Source organism: Danio aesculapii, chromosome 6 (assembly GCF_903798145.1).
Source record: "Danio aesculapii chromosome 6, fDanAes4.1, whole genome shotgun sequence".
NCBI lineage: Eukaryota > Metazoa > Chordata > Actinopteri > Cypriniformes > Danionidae > Danio > Danio aesculapii.
The window spans coordinates 28,798,080-28,820,447 of NC_079440.1; the positions used below are offsets into that span (position 1 = coordinate 28,798,080).

Genomic DNA, 22,368 nt, shown 5'->3' on the forward strand with positions numbered 1-22,368 from the left:
TTGGCTTAAAAATAACTACTTGGAAGACTGGGGACTCTATTTTAAAGAGCCCATATTATGGGTTTTTGAAAATGCCCTTCCATGTAGTGTGTAACACAGCTCTAAGTGAAGTGAAATATCCAGCTAAGGCTTAAATCTGTAAGAGTACAGTGTTTAAAACTATTGATTCATCTATAAAAGAGTCGACTCATAGTGCTTCAAACGAGTCGTCTTGATAACGAGTCATTAGGTGTTTCGCGATGACGCAGCCACGAAACACAAGCCTCGCCAGTAGTTACGCGCGCAAACCAGGGAGATTTGAAACCTGCGGCCCCGCCCACTAACACAGAAAAAACACTAGACACACACACACAGACGCCGCCGGTCGAATGAAGTCACGCTGTGCTCAGATGGATAATATTGACAGTCTCTACCCAAAGATGAGTTGTGAACTGTGAAGAGTCAGTGGTTGAGGTTTATTCACTAGTGTAAGTAAGTGCGATTAAAATTGTTGCCTCGTTTAACTTGCAAATTATGTATTTATTGTGTTTTGTTACTTGTTAACCTGGTACAGTACACGCGGTTACTCTTTATATTCTCTTATCACATGTAAGCCACGTTAAAAACGCGACGCGTGCCGCTTTGTTTACGGATTTAACGTTAAATGCTTTTGTGAGCTCGCGTTCCACTTCCGTTTGTCGTTGCTATGGCGATCGTAAGCTAGGAGACAGGAGACTCGCGTCGCTTTCCCTAATTCTTCTGAGGAGCGTTGTGTGTGTGTGTGTGTGTGTGTGTGTGTGTGTGTGTGTGTGTGTGTGTGTGTGTGTGAGAGAGAGAGAGAGAGAGAAAGAGACTCGCGTCGCTTTCCCTAGTTTTTCTGAGGAGCGTTGTGTGTGTGTGTGTGTGTGTGTGTGTGTGTGCGCGTGTGTGCGTGTGTGTGTGTGCGTGTGTGTGTGCGTGTGTGTGTGTGTGTGTGAGAGAGAGAGAGAGAGAGAGAGAGAGAGAGAGAGAGAGAGACTCGCGTCGCTTTCCCTAGTTCTTCTGAGGAGCGTTGTGTGTGTGTGTGAGGGAGAGGGAGAGGCTAGGAGACTCGCGTCGATCTCCCCAGTTCTTCTAAGGAGGGTTTTGTGTGTGTGTGAAAAAAGCCTTACACTATGAAGCGCGTGTGCACTGTGACTACTTTTATATAGTTGATTACCAGCTGGGCATTTCACTCTGTTTCGTGCTAAAGCCTGTCACTGTCGACCAATCACAGCAGGCTGTCATCGGTCCAATCAGCGCAGATTAGCTTCGCGCTGAGGAGGGGGTTGGGAACAAATGAATCACTGAACGATTCATATGGGAGTCGTTGGGATAATTAGGTAAAATAAATGCAGATTATAAGACCATAAAAGTGTTTTATGACCTTGCATGCATATTAGACTGTTGTTGGAGACCCTTACAACCTAAATATGACCCTATTCATGTATAATATGGGCTCTTTAACATTCTAGGCGCAAAGTCTAAAGCACATGGCATAAAAGCATTAAGGGCATGACCGAATCCACTTTTGATATGTTAAGGACGGAAAAATACGCTCTGCGACCCGGCGCATGGTCTGACAGGGTTGTGCTTATTCTCTTGATGAGCTATGGATGTGTTTTGAGTATACAGCATTAAACCAATTGGTTTTATCATCATGCATTTGCTATTTACATGGCGAATTTTGTAAGTGGAAAACTGAACGCTTCACTGCCGAGAAAATGGACCATCTGCAGCACAAGAATAAATAATTAGAGCCTCCTGCATTTACCCTCTTTACTTTCTCTTTACTTTACTCCTTAACTTTCATGGAGTAAGCAAACTGTGAAAACTCACTCCACTGATGACATTCATTAGCCTACATATTTAATTTCATTTGATAAGCGCAAAGATTTGTTTCAAAACTATTTCTAAATTCAGTTCTAATTTCCAGCAAGCAAATAAATGAACAATAATAACGAAGTGTGGTCAAAAAACTGAGTTATATCCAAACACACCTCCTATGCTTATGCCCAATATAGTGATGCAGACGTCTCCAAAACCGACAGGTGGACCAATCTAAACGTGTTTTTATTAAAACAAATATAAATATGCATATAATAAATAATACTGCTAATAATAATAACATTATACAATTGCAAATTGTTATGAATAAACTGAAAAAAAAAACAGCAGTGGAAGTAGTGTTTTTAATATTTATGTAGAATTTTTTTTTGGAACATTTTAATCCTTTTTTTTTCATATGTAAAGATTTTTGTGTATTGCTGTACATTGTGTGTCTTAAGCAATGTGTAAGCGTTTGGACTCGCATAGGTGCACAACCAACGTGCTCTGTGCTGGACTTTAGACCAGCTTTAAGTTGGTCAGTGGCGCAGTCTATTTAAGTTCCTCAACGTGCACAGTGCACCTTAAAGCCTTATTTCTAGACCGGCACACCCATGAGTCCACAAAGTGGCGCAAATGGTGAAATGTTGCACAAAATGTAAAAAATTACGGTTGCGCTGGTCTAAAAAAAGCAACAAATCGCGTCAAACACGTCTTGCTGCTTATTGCACTGGGTGTATGATAATGCCATGGGTGTTAAGTAGATGACAGAAAAACTAAACATAAACATTTGTAAAACTACTTTTAAGCTATCAAATATGGGGAAGGGAGCAGTTCACCGCAGTACCTGATTTTTTTCAGAATTTGAGATAAATTATCCATTGTTGCTCAGAGTTTATAGTCCTGCAAAATAACAATCAAGCTTAAACCATTTCAATATTATGCAGAGCACAAAAAGCAGTTTGCTTTTCCATAGATTTTTTTGGTCAGGGAAGAGTCATTGAAGTTGATATTTGGCTTAGAGTGGGGGAACCCTGTTAATTGGTACCAAATGGTTTGCGATTCTGTCCATTTCTTTTTACACACTTGTGCTAAAATGAATGTGTATCTTTCTCAATTATCCCAGTTAAAGCCAAGGAACCAAACTTCACGCTTCGAAGGACTTTCAGGCTGGAGAACACAGGCCTGCTTCCAATTCACATTCGATCTGTGGAGATCAGTGGCAATGCATGTGAGGGTTATGGCTTCAAAGTTCTCAACTGTGAAGAATTTGCACTCAAACCAAACACTTCGAAAGACCTCATCGTACTGTGAGTGGTTTCACAGTGACTTTTTAACCGTATATGTTATATTTAGCCCCTAATCTTGTTTTAAAGTGACTGTTCAACTAACAATGAAAATTCTACAAGCATGTACTCACTCTTTGCTTGTTTCAAACCTTTGAGTTTCTTTATTCGGGTTAACACAAAATAAATTTTTTAGAAAAATGTTGAAAACTTATAACCATTGACTTCAATAATATTAGTTTTTCCTACTCTGGAAGTCAGTGGTTACAGATTTTCAGCTTTCTTCAAGATATCTACTTATGTCTAGTGAGTAAATGTTTGTTTTTAGATGAACTATCCCTTTAAATATAATTTAGAACTTATAGCATTTGTGTTTTATTGCATTTTATGCCTTACTAGCTTATCATGAATAAAACTTGGAGACAGATGATATACTCTCTTCCATCTTGTGTTTTAATACAGGTTTACACCAGATTTCACATCATCCAGAGTAATCCGCGAGCTGAAGTTGGTGACTGCTGGGGGCTCAGTGTTTGCCTTTGTGCTTAACGCCTCATTGCCATATCACATGCTGGCAGTGTGTGCTGAGATGCTTCCCCGACCCAACTGGGAGCTTGAGCTCTACATCATCGTCTCCCTCGTTATGAGGTCTGATAGAAAATGTCTCGACCCTTGTAACATAAACATTACAAACGCTGCAAATTATTTTATTAGCTAACATTAACAAAGATGCGTTAATAATGCAACAAAGGAATTGCTTATTGCTGGATAATGATGTTTAATAAATGTTAGTAAATGTTGATGACTTGAGGATGCATAAATGTTGACATTTTTAATTTTTGGGTGAACTATCCCTAACATTAACTGAATTTTATTTCAAAATGTTACTAAAAAAAAAATCTTGCTGAGCTCAAACTCTTGATAATGTATTTGAATTGTTTAGGCCTAGATTACATTTGTCAGGTCATGCGTTCTGTTTTTATTTTATTACTTTGATCTTTTTCATTCACATTGTGTTCATTTTTTATTGTTGGATTATGTGTCTGTAGCTGTGTGTGATGAAATGATATTTAAATATTAACTAATATTTAATATTTGTCCAGCTCCATGTTCCTGCTGGTCATCGCTACTGCCTATCTGGAAGCCCAGGGAATATGGGAGCCTTTCAAACGACGGCTGTCTGTGGAATCCAACTCTCCCATGGAGACTGGAAAACCATTTGATCTCAGGGAAATTGTACGAATTCAAAGTGATCCTAAGTGAGTGAAGATCATCTATAAACTTGATAAATGAACCAATGTTTTTATTTCTGCTTTACTTGGGACCATCTTTTATGAGGCATTTTACAAACGTGCATTTAATCTTTTCCAGCTTGAATGACTTTGCTGACTCAAACCAGAACTCGATGAGAGGAATGTACGGGTCAAGCGTTGGTGGGCGGGCTGGGGGTCGGCAAGGTGGCTCACACTCCAGTTCCAACAGCAACGGTGTTCTGCCAGACAGCAAGCCCAGATCTGGCTCGGGCCGCTCTGGATCTATGCAATCCTCTTCCACCTTTCCACTCAATAAAGATAATGGTCCAGGACTCAACCAGGTGACTAACCGAAAAGCCCGAAGTTCTAAACAGCAGCAGCAGGGCTCAGGCCTTTTGGAGGACCTGCCAAGTTCAGGACCCTCACAATCTAACAGCACAAGGACCAACAGTACAGAAGATCAGGATTATAATCGACTCCTGGTAGCCATGGATAAAGACCTGGACAGGCCTGAGTCTCCTGCCATTAATGTGTCTTCAGAACACAATTCACAACAGTCTTCACAAATCAAAGGTAATAAATGAGAACAGACACAAAATAGATTAAAGCTCGGAACACACCAAGCTGATGGCAAAGAACTAGCAGTGATAAAAACTGTGTTGTTGCCTTAAGGCTCATTTATGCTTGACGCGTTCGCTAGTTTGCCTAAGTGAACTCGGCGTCTGTGACATCATCGCAGTGTTTGCGGAGGTTCGCTTTGAGTGTGCGTGACATGATTACAGCTGGCGCAGCACACAATTTTTTTTTGAGACTCAAGCGAACAGTTCGCAAGGTACTGCATTTCATTTGAGTGGAATATGAATCACTTTGAAGAGATTTTGTCTGAAGCAGGTTCGCCTGTACAGACATCTTTATGATCCATCCATGCGTGATCTTAGGGAAAACCAGATGACCAATAATTCTTGGCTAGAAGTTGCAACAACCGTGATAAAGGAGGAAAGTTTTTGTTTAAAAGTTTAGAAAAACTTGAGGGATAAGTTTGTTGAAACCAAAAAGAGAGGCCATGGCATAAATGGAGACCCGGGTGGTTTTAATAAACAATTACAGAACATGTTTTTCCACCATTTATAGGTTTTACATGGATGTATATATTATAATTTTGAAATTAAAACAATTTAATAGTTACAAAACTAAAATGAAGTAACAGGTTATTTTGTTTGTTTGTTTGATAACTGGAAAAGAATATTTGTACCTATCGGTTTACAATATACTGATGGCCTATTTTTCCAGGCTTTATTGGTGATAATGGTCCGTTGGACCGTTGTTGCCTATTTAGCAAATAAGAAGAGGACACAAACTAGCCAAACGGTAATGTGTGAACTGTGGAGTGGGCTAAATAAAAAAACATCTGTATTTTTTAGTAAATGCACTTTTTTTGCTTTTATTCTTTCCATAATATGAAAATATATATTTCTAGAGCAACCCGTGTTCTGTTGTCATTAATATTTTAATAGACTGTTCTACCTATTAAGAGTTTGAGATATGAACAAAAGCAAGTTTCCTTTAACCGCCCAGTCATTTTAAAGAAAATCACAATGGTGACCGCGCTAAGTATAAAGGCCTCGTCTGTTTCGTGAGGTGTACGTGCAGTCAACAGAGGCCTGTGACGCAGTGCCAGTCAAAAGTATAAATCAGCCTTTATATGGACCACGTCTGGTCCTATCTGAGCCAAAATGCTGCATGTGCGCACACCGAATGGATGACAGCCCACATAAACACACCTGCGTGAGAGGATCTTTCCACCTCGCAGGTGGCGTTATTTTGTTTTGTCATTCCAAAAGAGAACCCAGAACTAATGCTGCACACATACAGACCATGAACAAGCTGTGTATCAAATATGTCTGATAATTCATATTGTTTCCAAATATTTTAGAAATGCAACGAAATGACAGCTGGCTGCAGCGCGTTTCCTCTTGACTTGCTTTTTTTTGCTTAGTTTCGTCACTTGAGTTTTTGTTCTCGTGTTCTGATTTGTTGCTGAACAGCCAATCAGAGAGCTCTTTCACCAACAGCTGATACCGATTCTACATGCTGAATAACTCTGTGCGACATTAGCCTGACGAGAGGCTACATGTGGAACACGACACATAAACTAGCTTGATAGATGCTCACCAACATACTAAGGCCTTGAGCACACCGAACACACTTTTTGTGCCTTTTTTATTAATGGTCGTGAACATTTTGAGTGCTCGCATTTTAACCACCTACTGTGCCTTGCGTTTTTGACTACGCACAGTGTCCTCACAGTTGGAAAAAGTTAATTTTAAGTGGAAAAAGCGTTATGTTAGTTACCGCTTTTTCATTCTTCAATCAAATGAAAGCAGGGTCAGGGTTTCTGTTAAGGTGACAGCAGTGTTTGTGTTGTCAAGACTACTATGGAGACTTAAAGATTGAGAAGAGACTTGTGGTCAGTTTTGAGTTATCTGGAGCTGTATGACTTTACAGATCTTGAATATCACAATATTATTAAATATTACAGTTATAACAATATCAACAGCAGCTCTCGTGCACATTACACTGCTGATTCAGTTGTTGCCTTGTGACATAAAAAGTGCACTGCAAAAAAAAAAAAAAGCATTGTAGTGTGCCTTGCATTCTCCAAACGTAAAAGCGTTTTTGGGGTATCGGCCCTTAACGCTGCCCTACCACTAACCATTGGCTTGGTGTGTCCTGGGCGTTACCATTCAACTTACTGTACCGGGTGTTTTTTATTCTCCAGAGGAGAGTGCAATTTGCTAAGTGTATATGTTAATTTCTGTTTCTCAGTGCTTGAATCAAAAGGGAAGAATGAAACAAAAGTGAAGAATAAAACTAAAGCGCTAAAGAAGAAAGAGGAGAAAGAAAGGAAAACAAAGGGAAAGACTCAAGGGGAGGATTTTAAAGAGCCCTTGGCAGACAATGATGACAGCTCCTCTACTACTACAGAGACCTCTAACCCTGATGTGGAGGCTAATATTAAAGAGGTACATGTGTGAGACATGCTCACCCCACAAAAGCTAACCCTACTTTTTAAATTTGCTCTTTGATTAAAATTGTCTTCTCATTCAGGAGCCAGTGAAGGTGAAAGGAAAAACTGTGGCAATAGACAATGGAAAAGAAAGAGAAGAAATTACTCCCTCCCCTACTAAACCAAAAAGTAAGAAACAACCAACAACAAAGAAGGAGAACCCAGTGGAAAAATCCAGGTTTGTTCAAAGCGCCATTAATAAATATTAGGTGTAATGTCTATCAAATGTATGAAGGCCCTGATGTACTTATAACACAGTTATTTTTTATTCCTCACTTCAACTTCACTTCAGTTGTCAACAACCAGCTCTGCACTATAGTTGTGTAGTTCTTCACTCAGACTTGCGTTAATAGAGCCTTAATACCAGTGCTTAATTTGTAAATGGATAATTTCTGGAACAAAACCAGGAAATAAAGTTTATCGTGACCAAAGTCTGCCACACATTTTCAGTTTTACTAATTACTAATCGGTTAATACAAAAAAATCTTTAAAAGTCTTTAATTATTTTGTGCAATATAATGTTATGGGTAAACAATGGGTAAAGAAACAATCAAACAAACATGTAGCTACAAACATAAATCATATGGAACATCAACATCCAGTTTACTAATACCACTGACATTCAGTTCACTAATATGTGCCAAGCGAAAATGACTCACTCGGTCCAATCTTCAAGAAGAGCCCACCTCTTTCATCATGTTTTCTGGCTGACTTGAGATCGCTTTGCTTCTGTGTCCCGCTTTCTTAATCCATTCGCACAGTTTAATTTTCTCAAGATATCTTTTGATCAGGCTCATTATCAGATTTACTTGTGGTTTTAAAAAAATAATATATGCTTGACTGCCTCTGGTATTTTGAAAATACAAATATTATTTATGTAGGCCTCTATGCCATTATTAATTTTCACTGCTCACTGCGTGCAAAACAATAATCACCGACCAATGAGAGTGATTGTAAACGTAAGAAAAGCTTATTTGTCGAAAGTGACTACCTTTATGTAGTCCACACGTAATCCACACAGCTTTGCTTGCTGTTTTTCACTCAGACTTATTTACATTCTCTCTCTCACACACATGCAGGTATTCACCACGCAAAAGTTTATTTTTATCAGGCTGATCAGTTAAAATAAATAACGGAATGCAAAACCCGAATATCTGACATCTCCCGGAACAGGATCCGGCAAGATCTGGCTCAAATTAAGCACTGATTAATACAAATAATATCCTTCAAAGCAGCTTAAGGGTTATACAGGGGGAAGTCAGTATTGTAAAGTTTCTCTGATTCAGGAATTGTAATGATAGTAACAGCTTCTTCACTTTCAAATACTTAGCATCTTTCCAGAGTAAAGCTTCATTCGCACTACCAGCAACTTTGTAGCTGCCTTTCCCCCTTTTGCTGTGATTGAAGTTGCAAGTGGGCATTCTCACCTAGTTTATGATGTTATTACAGCGAATAAGTTTTCTTGCTTAAAAAACATTGTGGAGGTAAAACGCTAAATGTCAATGGAATCTGTACATAAAATGCTTAATTACAAAGCTGAACAAAAAAAAGTGTGTACTCTGGCATTGTGGCTATTTATCTGCTGCAAATGCTGGTCTGTGTGCAGAAGCTGAGAGAGGATCACATGAACTCTAATCATGCTTGTTCTAGCTGTCGTGCAGGTTGTTGAAAGATTATCAAATTGCTAAAATCTGGTCACCAACAGTCTGAAAGCAAAAAAAAAGAAATTGGAAAGATTCCCAAGTCGAAGAAGATGAAGCACTGAATCAAACCTTCCTAATATATTCTTAGAACTATATAAGTATATCAGGACCTTTAGAATTAGGGCTGGTTTTCATGCAAGTATTCATTAGGAGCTGCTAAATACTTGGTACACTCACGACTATCATGTAATTTATTTTAGTGGCAGTTAAAGGTGTTTACCAAACTCTAAAGTAACTTGTAAGGCTTTTTTGTTAAAATATCACACCATTTGTTTATTGATTTTACTTAATGTATTGGGACCTTAATAGGAGATTAGATTTTTAAAGAATTTGTTTTGGATTAGCCTTGACACAGATTGACCTTTAGGTTCTCCATTATTCTTATTCTTCACATATGTCTATCTTAAATTAATGTAATTGTCTTGTTTCTACACAGTTCTTTAGAGCTCCCCTATGTCACACCACTGGAAAAACAGGACAAGCGCAAGAACTTCAAAACACTTGCCAGTACAGGAATTCCTGGAGTATCCAAACCACGAGCTTTGAGCAAATGTAGGTGGTCTGATTTCAGCTTTTACATCAGATTTTTGAGTCTTAATAAACTTTTAAAATGATAACTACTGTGTTTTACTGTCTACCCAAGTAGTCAATGCAAAGATGGGTGATGACCGGCCATCTCCACTTGGAAAGTTTGTGTCTAATGGCTCCATGCCAGAGTTGGGTCATAGCAGTGGATCAGAAGGAGAAAAAGAATCTCCTCCGCCAGAATGGGATGTTCCTCTCAACAAAACTGGCAACCGTAAGTCATGAGGCTGAAGTTTTAACCTGAACTCCATTATTAGTTTGTAATTTGATGTACTCTTATCTCAGGATTTAAATATTTGTGTTGCATGTCATCAGAAGCAGACAGTCTCCAGCAGATATCTATGCAGACCATGCATGCAGACCCCTTCCTGAAGGGACCAAGTTCAGTCATCAACAGAACCTGTTCCCCACCTCCAACCTCCCCCAGCCTGGTGCCTCGTGGAAGCTACAGCAGCATGATGCACCCCAGCGGGTAAATTCAACAACCCTATTTTTATGAGAGCTCATAGCCTTGTGGAATAGATCTTTGCCAGCCCGATTAGGAGAACGATCATGTTGCCTTAGTCCATTTTATCCCCTGGCTGACCAAAAAAATGGACAAATCTGTGATTGGCATTCAGCAGCTAATAGTACTGACCTAGGTAAGGAAGCTCCAAACATTTCGGGTCACAGCGCTAGCAATACTGGAAACACAAAATGCAGGAAATACCAAGATAGTTACCTGAACTATGGTTTTATTTCATTTTCTCGAAGCAAAGAGTCCCTGACCCAGCCACAGTGCATTATCTGTGCCAAAGTTCTTGCTAACGAATGCCTGAGACCATCCAAAATAATAAGACATTTGCAGACAACTCATCCTCAATACCGTGATAAGCCCAGAACATTTTTTGAGCGCAAGGCAAAAGAGTTGACACACACCCAAAATGAGATGAGGGACATCACAGCTACTGACACGAAACTTTTAAAAATATCGTACACAGTTGCTAAAAAAATTAACCCATAAATATAAAGATAACTAATTAGAAATTAAGTTTTGTGTAATAAAATGAATCGACATGGGGAAAATAATTGAACATATGAAGGGAGGTGTAAAAAGGCATTGAAAGCCCAGACAGCAGCTGAAATTCAGTAGTAAGTAGTTAATCTCTCAGTAGTTAGAAAGCTACCCTGCTGCTCGTCAATGTAAAATAATATTAGCTGCAACACCTACATTATCTGATGATGATGAAACCAGGTTTGAAATTTCAGCAAGACAATGATCCCAAACACGGCCAAGGAAAGTCAAATGGTTTCAGAGAAAGAAAATAAAGCTGCGAGAATGGCCAAGCCAATCACCTGAGCTGAATCCAATAGAAAATAAGAACTAAATATCAGAGCTGATACACAAGACCCACAGAGGTGATTTCTGTTGCATTTATCAAGATTTGAATACTTTGTTGGCGTACCTAAATAAATCACACCTGAGTGATACATGTGACTCAATTCTCCATACATTAGGTGTCTTAAAGCGGTCATTAACAAAAAGCTCTTTATACAAACAATCCAATGCATTTCAGTAGTTCAGTATTTTCTCCTTGTCATTCCATTATCACACAACATATTTTTAATTTTACAAATTTCTTGATTTTGTTTTGTTTATGTTTGTGAGTTGTGGGTTTTTACCAAAATCTGGTTCAATTTTATGCCAACAGCTCCTTAGGAAAGAAATTTACCAGTGGAAAAAAATCAGTACTTATTTTACCTGCTATTACTGCCATCAAGGCATTTCCTGATTTTGTAATGTTTCTGAATTCATTCATGCTTTTTAAATTGAATATTATATATATAAATTGTATTATTTATTTATTTCTTTTTTTTTAATAGTGAGATTAATTTAAAGAAGGCTCCAGGGAATAAGCTCACCAAGTCAGCCTCTCTGCCTGGGCAAAATGGAAATCCAACTTTTGCTGCTGTGGCAGCTGGTTACGATAAAAGCCCTGGTGAGTTTAACTATTGATCATTGATGACTATGAATAAACTTTGATCTATTAGTGCACGGATCTGGAATTATAAGTCTGACATGGTTTACTGTTATTTTAACTGATATTTATTTCCCCTTGGCACACATTTACATGGGAATGTTTTACGAGTTGTGTGCTCTTGTTTTCACAGGTGGCAGTGGCTGTGCTAGTAAATCTGACAGTCTGGGGAAGGTGACACTGCCTCACATGACATCAGTGGAGAGTGACGGATCTGACAGGTGCAGTGCCTTCATAAAACATCACTTCTTCTTGTTATCTGTTCATTTACAAGTATAGTTAAAATGTCATTGTTAATCTTTTAGCTCTGGACTCTGGAGCCCAGTAGACTCCACCAGCAGCCCCAGTTTTAACCAAGTTAATGCTTTCTCTGCTTTTGGACCAAACAACCCACTCAACCTCTCTGGAGGTATGCAAAAACAAGACTTTTTAAAAATAAAATGTTTGCAGTGCCAAAGGATACAATATCATGGTTATTCTCTGTATTAGTTTTCAGAGGCATGACTGTTCCCAAGAGTTCAGAGGCCCAGCAGAGTTGGCCTGAGTACACTCCAGTGTCTCCATCCATCTGGGATACAGAGACTGATAATTCCTGGACCACCAGCACCGGATCCCCAGCCACTCCAACAACTGTAAGAAACCTTCTGTCTGTTTGTTCATTAATTAATTGATTTATTTGATTTGATTGATTGATTGATTGATTGATTGATTGATTGATTGATTGATTGATTGATTGATTGATTGTCAAATTACCTTCTGTCACAGAAATAGACATCTTTAATCCAATACTCGGAAATTAATACTTATATCATGGTGCATGTACTGCATCCCCCCTGCCCCATGTTGTTTCTAAACCCATCAGAGTGAGCAAGGGTGTAGTACATTTGCAGGAGTTGTTCAATAGTGAAGTCACTTTGGATAAAAAAAACATCCTTTGCTTAAAACATCTTTTAATTCAGGCTTTAACTAAAAAAAAAAAGTTGATACACCTCCATGTCTATTTGATGTGTGAGAACAAACAGTTATGACTCTCAAGCTCTTTACGTTATTAAGAGAAATGTTACAAGAATGAAACATTATTGGTTCTCTCATGTCAAGCAAGTATGTTTAAACTCCTGTGACTGATTTTGAATATTGTAAACATTTTACTCAGTTTTATAAAGTGACAAACATAATCACTTATGATACATCACATTGCAGATTTTTTTATAAGGACCTGTATAATGACTAATGAAATATAAGCTTTTGTTTGAAAAATGACATTTTAGAGCATAGTGTGTGTTCATAAAACTTAAATGAATTGTCAGTTTTATGAAGTGATATGTGCTGTATATTAGTGGTGTAACGGATCACAAATCTCCCAGATTGGATCACTCTATGGTTATTGAGTCACAGGCCAGACCAGTTTTTGCATCTGCAAAAGAGTAGACAAATGTCATTTGCTTTCCATTTATTACAAAAACAGTAATGCAAAGAAACCTTTGGTTTAAACAGACATGAATTAGAACCTGTAATTACAATTACATGCTAATAAAAATCAAGAAATAACCAGCTGAATAATAAAAAGTAAAATATTTCATACTGTGAAGATCTGCCCTACTGTTGCTGATAATGCTAAATGTATTATAATTATAATCTTCTATAATATTATACTTATTTTTTCAGTCTCATTTTCAATTAACAATTCAATAATTCACTTTTAAAACTGTTTCATTACTTGATGTATCGTTTTTAAAGAACTATTCAGTGACATTTTTGTTGGTTGTTTGTCATCACCTATTGGATAAACGATGTAATTGCTACAACTTTCAACACCGTCAAGATGCATTAAACGGTGATTTTAATCTTTACCATAAACATCAATGTTTAAATCTGAATTATAAAAATGATAAACCATTTACTTGTGTGTTATTGGATTGCTTGTAACTGTTGAAATGTGTAAAAACTCCATCTCTCTCGACCAAACGCAGATTTGAATGTAGTGCATTGAAGGATTATGTTGAGTGTGTGTTTGAAATGAGATCAAGATCTTTTATTATTTAATTGTGCGTCTATACACTAAATGCAATAATGAAGGCTAAACTAGTAGTAACAGAAAACACCTTTAATAATCTAATAAAAGCCTTTGGATGCCTCCACAGCTACTTCTGTCATTATTATATTTTACAGGAAAGCCAAAATGCTTTCAAACATGATTTAAATGACATGGGGGTTCCGAACTGTTTGTTGTAAAATGTACAGACCAAACATCAACCATGATCCGTTACACCGCTATTGTATATAATCACTTACCGATTATCTTATAATAATGAATATGCTGACTGTATAGTAGTATATTTCTTTAGGTGAGTAGTGTAGTTTAAAAGGTAGTTCTGTGAGATGATATTTCTCTCTTTCTCTCCAATTTTAGTCCATTTTGGGGAGTGCGCGCAGTCCTTGGTCTTTCAGCAGGTCCATCTGGTCCACTGGCAACGACTCCACTCTTCACTCCTTCAGTCCTCCTGCATCATCCACCCTCCCTGACCTGGTCAGTCACACTGCACCTCCTACACCTGCGCCAAACGACATGGGCCGCACCTACAACCCCTGGAGTATGGGCTGGTCTCCCTCCCTCAACCGCTGGAACTCTGAGCCCTGGCCAAACAGCCCAGACAACAACAATGGCATCTAAACCACAACTGCCCCAATGAGCTAAAGAAAACGCTGTGGTTTCTTATATTATTTTATTTTTCCTGGTTTAACAGTATGTTGTACGCCAAGATCATTTTAATGATTGGTAAAAAAAACAAACAAAAAAAACTTGGAATTCTGGTGGTGCAAAGTTCCACTGGAAATCCATTGTTCCAAGTCCCATTTAAAATCCAGACATATTTATTTTAGACTGTCCAAAATTGCCTTAAGTTCAATTTTTAACTGAACGAAAGATTAAAAACATTGGATAAATTCTATTGCCCTTGTAGGGGTGTTTTTCTTTATGGTTTTAGAGATTCCTGTTTTGAGTAATACTGCATTATTTGGAATTAAAGTATGTGGTGCAGTATTAATGTATTAAAATGCAAGATGCAGTGTTACTCACCCTTAAAATAAGCACTTTGCGTAAAACCCCACTCTTACAGTTCTGTTATCTTGGTTTAAGATGATTTAATGCATTTTTAAAGCATTTTCTGGCCACATTTCTTGGTTGATTTAATGTTCAGAAAGATTCAAGCGGCTGCTAAGACTACGATTACCATTGATTTGAACCCCTCTAAGTCAAAGCCAAATCGTTAAAGCATTGAGAATTAGAGATTTTTTATGTTCTTTTAATTGGCCTTCGCTTAAAGCGAAAAGCTTCATTTGCGGAAATTGGCTTTTTAATTTGAGGGAGCTTAAAGAACTTGAAATATGTTCATCATTTGTCACTTTAAGAGTGAACGTTTGGTCACATTGGTTGAAATAAACATATCAGGCTGGAATACTGACTTCTCTTTTTATTTCTCTTTCAATAGGTTTCATTCACTCAGATGTGAATGTCATCATTTACTCACTCTTGTTTTCATCTTCAGAATACAATTGAAGCCATTGCAAAAAATTTTGGCTGAAAAATAAATCCAATTATTAAATACAACCAAAAAACGTTCGTTTAAATCAAGCAGTTTAATTTAAGTCTCTTTTTTTTGTTTACATTTTAAGCATTTATCAAATGATTCATATATATATATACATATTGTGGTGTCTGTGACTATTCAAATAATACTTTGGAATGATATGAGGGTGAGTGAATGATGATAATTCTTTTAACTGTACTGTATTGTTGTGAGTGACAGATATTTTGATTTGCATGTACAGAATTATTAGCCCCCCTTTGAATCTTTTTTTAAGTATTTCCTAAATGATGTTTAACAGAGCAAGGAAATTTTCACAGTATGTCTGATAATATTTTTTTCTTCTGGAGAAAGTCTTATTTGTTTTATTTCGGCTAGAATAAACGCAGTTTTTAATTTTTTAAAGGCCATTTTAAGGTCAAAATTATTAGCCCCTTTAAGCTATATATTTTTTGATAGTCAACAGAACAAATCATCAATATACAATAACTTGCCTAATTACCCTAACCTGCCTAGTTAACCTAATTAAGCCTTTAAATGTCACCTTAAGCTGTATAGAAGTGTCTTGAAAAATATCTAGTCAAATATTATTTACTGTCATCATGGCAAAGATAAAATAAATCAGTTATTAGAAATGAGTTATTAAAGCTATTATGTTTAGAAATGTGTTGAAAAAAATCCTCTCTCCGTTAAACAGAAATTCTGCAAAGAGTAAACAGGGGGGCTAATAATTCTGACTTCAACTGTGTATTCGTCTCCAAAAACAAGCAAGTTCCATTGACTTGCTTCATATGAACCAACAAAGATGGCAGTTTCAGCTAAAAACCTTTAATGTTTTACAGAATTGTTAGCACATTAACAGCAAGTTTTCATTTTCAGCGGACATCTGAAGATCGAAATATTGGAATACAAAAGCACAGCAATGAGCTTTATTTCTATGCTATTTGAAAAGAAGCATTGAGCATCGAGCTGAACTTTTTAAGGTCACACGTCCTCATCACAAAAGCAAGATGGCCTTTCTTAAGTGTATTGGCTGCGTCCACAATCATCATGCCTCGTCCCAGTTCACCCCGTACCTCCACACGTACAGCACACCGTAAACTCTCTGTGATCACACTGCTGTCCAGACAGGCTGCCACGGCGAAGGCATCATAGGGGACAAACCCTTGCCCGAAGAGCACGTCCTTGTTGTTGCTGGAGTTAAAATCTCTTGAATAGGCCCAGCACTTGGACGTGATCTTCTTTATGAATTGAGCAACTGATGTTTTCTGATTAACCAGTTCCTCAAAATACTCCTGGAAAAATACGAAGCTCAAAATTTAGATGGTGTGTTCACATTTGAATAGATTTTTCCCATGATGGATGGCTCTTACCCAAGATAGTTTGTTTCTGCAAGTAAACTCCCAGGTTGCGATGTGTGTCGGGCAGGTGTATTCCTCCAAGACTACATAAGCTGATTCAGCATCCATCCTGAAATTAAACTCTGACGATGGCGTCATATTCCCCTTGCCTGGAAGATAAACAGGGGCCAGTTTGCATAGATGAAGCTGTTTGTTAAGAGTTCTGACCTGTGCTTCTTGGCTCTGACTTGGTTTTTACGTAATACATAATCACTAATGAGTACAGAACAGTTTGTTACTCATTCAAGGTGTCCAGTTTTAACAGAGCAGATTGTTTTCTTACCTTCCATGTTACCGCCCATTACATACAGGTCCTTGAGTTTCTGAGGGAGGCCGGGATCTAATCTAACAGCCAAAGCCAAGTTGGTGAGGGGACCAAGAGCTATGAGAGATACCTGTGTGTCAGTGAACAGACAAGTGCATACCATAGTCATCCACAAGAGGGCACAACACAGGAGAAAAGGTCATGTTCATTTCTTTTCAAATGTTCTCCGTCAATGCTTCTCAACCTTTTTTTGATGCGTCTTATTAATATTTACCATCATCACCATTAAACTCTAGAATAAGACATCTATTAAATGCACATGGCAGCATCATAAATATTTCATTCAAACGACAACTTAATCTATTCCGCTATCATCTTAACCCCTGTGAACAAACCTGGACCCCGTCTTCTCTCCTCCTCTTCACCACAACCCTGGCCCGTAGCCAGTGGGGGGTTGGGTGGTTAGAAAGACTCACCTCCCCACTGACAAAGTCCAGAGTTTGGCCACTATATGAGCACATTAGTTCCATTTTTGACAGTATGCCATCATTAATTGTGAAAATAACCAATTGAAGAAGGGTTAAGACAAAGGATTAAGACAAATTACAATTTTTCTTATTCAAATTTGCAAATTCTGACTGAGGAAATGAGCTGGCCAGTTTCTTATTTGTTATTTTATATGAGTAGTAAGTATTACGCTGTGAAAAGCTGAAGCATTAACATCTAATTTGTGGATGTGTGTGTAAACGTAACATTCTGTAGTGCGTTTAGTTATGTCACAATGTCATAAGACATTAATATAAGATTAGATTTAGGTTGTGATGTCAGGTGACCAAAATTCAAATTCAAAGCTTCTAAGGACAAAGTTATTTTGATGTCTAATAATGCTGTCAAATGACGTTGATTTTAGGTTGTTTTACAAAGTGACCAAAATCCAATGTTGAGCCAACATCTTAAACCAACGTCATATTAACGTCAAATACTGACATTTATTTGTCCGGTATGGCAACCAAAATCCAACATCTGCTAGACGTCATAGTGGTAACGTCCACACAACATTAAGTTGTAACATCATTTGATGTTGATTTAAAGGATGGACGTTGGAGATTCACATCCGCCTGAAGTTGGGCTCTGATGTCAAACAAAATGCAACGTCCCCACAACATTGGGGAACAATGTCAATCTGATGTCATGTTGATGTCCTGTGCCTGCTGGGTATTTAAGGCCATTTCTGTCATACAATAAACATCCGTCATCTTCTCATCAGTAACATGCATCTAAACAGTCTCTGGGTCAATATGTAAAGTGCTTGTAAAGGTTTTGGACATCTTGGACACTTTTAATGCTTCCAAACAGTTATTATTAATCGCCCATGTCTTGAGGTAGTTCATTATGATGCGATTTATCTTCTATGTGTGATTTGATTAGACAGGAATCGCAGGTCTGATTTTTCTAATCCCCATAGACTTGAAAAAAATAAAGTAGTGACTGCAGGTTGAAGGATAGTAGTGGAGTAAAAGTACTGATACAGCATTAAAATGTACTCAAGGGAAAGTGAAAGTACACATTTTTAAAACTACTTTGTAAATTACAATTTCTGAGAAAAACTACTCACAGTAGTTGGCGTATTTGTAATTTGCTACTTTACATCACTGTTAATAATTAATTTCAATTACTTTATTTTTTTATACTAAATTTCAACCAGATAAATAATTTTTAGACCACAGTTAATGAAAATGCAAGTTAACATAATAAAATACAAAATTTTATTTCAGCTTGCACTGTTAAATCATTTTTAACCCATCGTTGAACCCCTTGGAAGCATGCACAGACCCGTGTGATCGGTCCCAGTCCCCTGCTTGAGAAACACTGATGAAACGATTCCATAGTTTTTCTGTATTTTCAGTAAAGGCTTTATTAATTGTGAAGAATGATATTTAATAAAATATAAGATAATACATTAATAAATGTCATATTTGATAAAATATTTTCTCTGTTTAAAATGAATACATTAAATAATGAAAATTATGTATTTATAATATTTCTTTTATATTTATTATATAATAACATTGTTGAATAGTGAATAGAGTGGAATCTTAGAAGAAAATGCAGTCAAATCTGATTAATAGGCTTGTAAAATAAAATAAAAGCTTCTTTAAGGCTTTCCAGGGTAAGAAAAAAAAAACAAAAAAAATTATTAAAATGCAGTTCATCAACTGAAAAGCAAAATAATTTTATTTATAAGTGGAAAAAAATGTGCTTAAGAAACGCAAAAACTCGGTTTATTCAGATATTAAGTCAACATTTTATAAATACACAGGGTTATTAAACCGCTAATTTCCTACCTCTCCCGGGTTTTCATTGACAAGTCTTATGAAGGCATGAACCGCGTGCTCTTTCTTTATCTGCCGCTTCCAGTCTTCAGAGTTCTCCAGAACGCCTCCAAGCCCATCTGTGCCAAAGTGATCTTTCAGTGGCAGCTCTGGCCCAAGTAAAGGACTAGCAGCACCTTTGAATACTGGAATCTGATAGGAAACGGTACAAAACATACCATCTTTGTGTTCGTTTCATCTTGGGTTTTGACATTTGCATTTCATTAGGACTGACCTGGGTTTGTTGACAGACTGTCAGGACCCGCATCACATTCTGACACACATTGTCCACATTGGTGTTCCCGAAGCAGCAGGTGATGCCCAAAACCTTCACATTCGGAGCTGCCAGAGCAACTATGATCGCTAGAGCATCATCTATACCACAGTCTGTATCGATTACCAGCAGCTTCTGAGCCATAATTTAATTCTACAAACATCAGTCAGGTAAACACACTTAATCACACACAGCAAGGGATTGGGAAGTTACAGTGCTCAGCATAAACGTGCACCCCATTTTGAAAATGAACCATTTTATCCATTTCTCAGTGAAAAATATGAATTACATAGAAAAATATTTTGGTCAGCAAACATATTTAGGAATAGAAAGACATGCATTTAAATTTAAGTGAAATATTGCACAAAAAAAAGTTTTTTAAAAAGACCAAAATTACAAAATTTCAAATAAATTTAGTATATTTTTTTGTTCTCTTGATTTTTCATCTTTATATTTTTTTATTTGATATTTTCCCCTAACATATACATTTGGGTGTACACATTTTTGATCTGATATGGTAATTTTTTTTTTTTGATTGTTTCCAGTATTGACTAATCTAATGTACAGTATATGCACACATATTATTGTAAAGCATCCTATAGAAAATATTCATTTGAAAGGCAGATCTGTGAGGTGTATGCTTATATCTGCTGAGCGCTCTTCACACATGCAGATTGCTAACCATAGTTAATTTGTTACTAACCATCTCATTTATTGGTCAATACATTTGGACGTAGTTGAGACATCAAGTTAATGTGTTCTAAGAGGTAATGTGTAATCGTGTTTAATGTTTTTTTTGAAAAAGTAAAAAATGATCATCTGACTATGTACACTCGCCAGCACTTAAAGAAAGTTTATCCAAAACTGAAAACTGTCATAATTTACTCTCTCTAGCCTGTTTGGTTTTCTTTTTTCTGTTAAACACAAAAGAAGATATTTTGAAAAATGTTGAAACCATTGACATCAATACTATTTTTTTACAGTGGATGTCAGTGGATACAGGCTTCCAACATTCTTCAAAATATCTTCTTTTGTGTTTAATAGAATAAAAGAAACTCATAAAGGTTTGAAAGCACTTGAGGGTAAAAAATTTAACTTTTTGGGTGAACTGTCCATTTAACTATATTAAAATCTTTAAACTTCAGAGCTGCCCATAGTCAATGAAGAGCTGCAGTATTATTATTCCGATATAATGCATGTATAACAGTCGCTGAAAAAATGTTGGCTGCAGATTTGCTTCTGCTGCTGTGTTTAGATACAAGCTCTACAGACCTTGGTTGCACAGTAATTGTGCAGGGTGTCTTAAAGTCTTTAAATATCTTAAATTTCAAAAACAAAATGTTAAATATATCGTAATTTTACTCTTTCCAAGTAATATATATATATATATATATATATATATATATATATATATATATATATATATATATATATATATATATATATATATATATATATATATATATATATATATATATATGTGTGATAATAACAACATATCCCTTTACACGATTTTCTATTTATATAAACCTATTTACAGAAGAGGGAGTAGACATAACATGTATAAATAGAGATGAAACTTTTTTTTTTTTTTTATAACAAACGCATTAGATTGAATTGAAGGTTTTTGATTTCATGTCATTTTCCAAATAATAAATATACTTTTAACAATGCAAAACTTGTCATTTAAAAAAATATATTTCTTTTTTTTTTGTAAGTTTTCTTGACACATTAAAATGTGTGGCTCAGAAATAACTACATTTTTTCCCCCAAAATTCCATTGACCCAATCGTGCGATTAGAAAAAAAAGCCTTGTATAAGTGTAAAATTTCATTCACAATGGTCTTAAAGTCTTACATTTGACTCTATGAAACCTGTAGAAACTCTGTTGTGGTACAGTACTGTTGACTTTCTATCAGCTTGAACCTGCATAAATTACATACTAGTAGATGTTTGTGCTAATGAGTAGTTACATAGGTTAACATAGTTAAGAAGCTGTTGAGTAGGTTATAATATAGTATATATTATTATCTAATAAATAATCATCACAATATATTAATGTGATAATAGCTACAATATACTGTTAACTGGATACTGAATACTGAAACGGTACTAACAATAATTATTTTAAACTAAAATATTTAATATTTTACAAATCGCATTTTAAAAAGTTACTTTATAATATAAAAATGAATATATTGTCCTTTACTGACAAGAGATCAAAGTTCACTTATGTAACTTACGAACAGCTTCTTCTTTCAAGTTATTTTTTGTAATATCATAAAAAGTAGTCAAGATATAATAACTTTTAAGAATAATTTAACTTAAAACTGTATAAATATGAACATTTCAAAACTTTGCCAGTCTGTGCTTGATACAATATCATCCAATGTTACTTTCTGCAGGTTAAATCTTAAACTAGAAAAAAAATACTTGTTATAACAGTGATTTAAAAAAAAAAATAAAATATATATATATATATATATATATATATATATATATATATATATATATATATATATATATATATATATATATATATATATATATATATATATATATATATATATATATATATATATATATATGAATTGTTTCTAGACATTTGTTGCTCACCTACTCCAGTAACGCACCTGCCTAGGGTTTCTTTTCGTTGAGAAGCAGTTCAGTTCACTTTAAAGACAACCACGCTCTACTTCCCCTAAATATTCCAACGACGGAGGTGGAACGCTTTTTA

General features: G+C 36.2%; 1 protein-coding gene and 1 pseudogene across 1 annotated transcript; one reads left to right on the forward strand and one right to left on the reverse strand.

Annotated features, from left to right (window-relative positions):
- Window positions 1-15,191, forward strand: part of LOC130231238 (transmembrane protein 131-like) — a 29,237-nt pseudogene extending 14,046 nt beyond the window's left edge.
- Window positions 15,192-16,132: 941 nt separating this feature from the next.
- On the reverse strand, window positions 16,133-22,357 carry si:ch211-201h21.5 (uncharacterized protein LOC555526 homolog). Its single transcript, XM_056459886.1, has 6 exons — window positions 22,248-22,357; window positions 19,593-19,784; window positions 19,331-19,510; window positions 17,004-17,115; window positions 16,694-16,830; window positions 16,133-16,615 (listed from the first exon to the last, which is right to left on the reverse strand). The coding sequence occupies exons 2-6, from the start codon at window positions 19,773-19,775 to the stop codon at window positions 16,256-16,258; spliced, it is 972 nt and encodes a 323-aa protein (XP_056315861.1). The 5' UTR covers window positions 19,776-19,784; window positions 22,248-22,357; the 3' UTR covers window positions 16,133-16,255.
- Window positions 22,358-22,368: the final 11 nt, after the last annotated feature.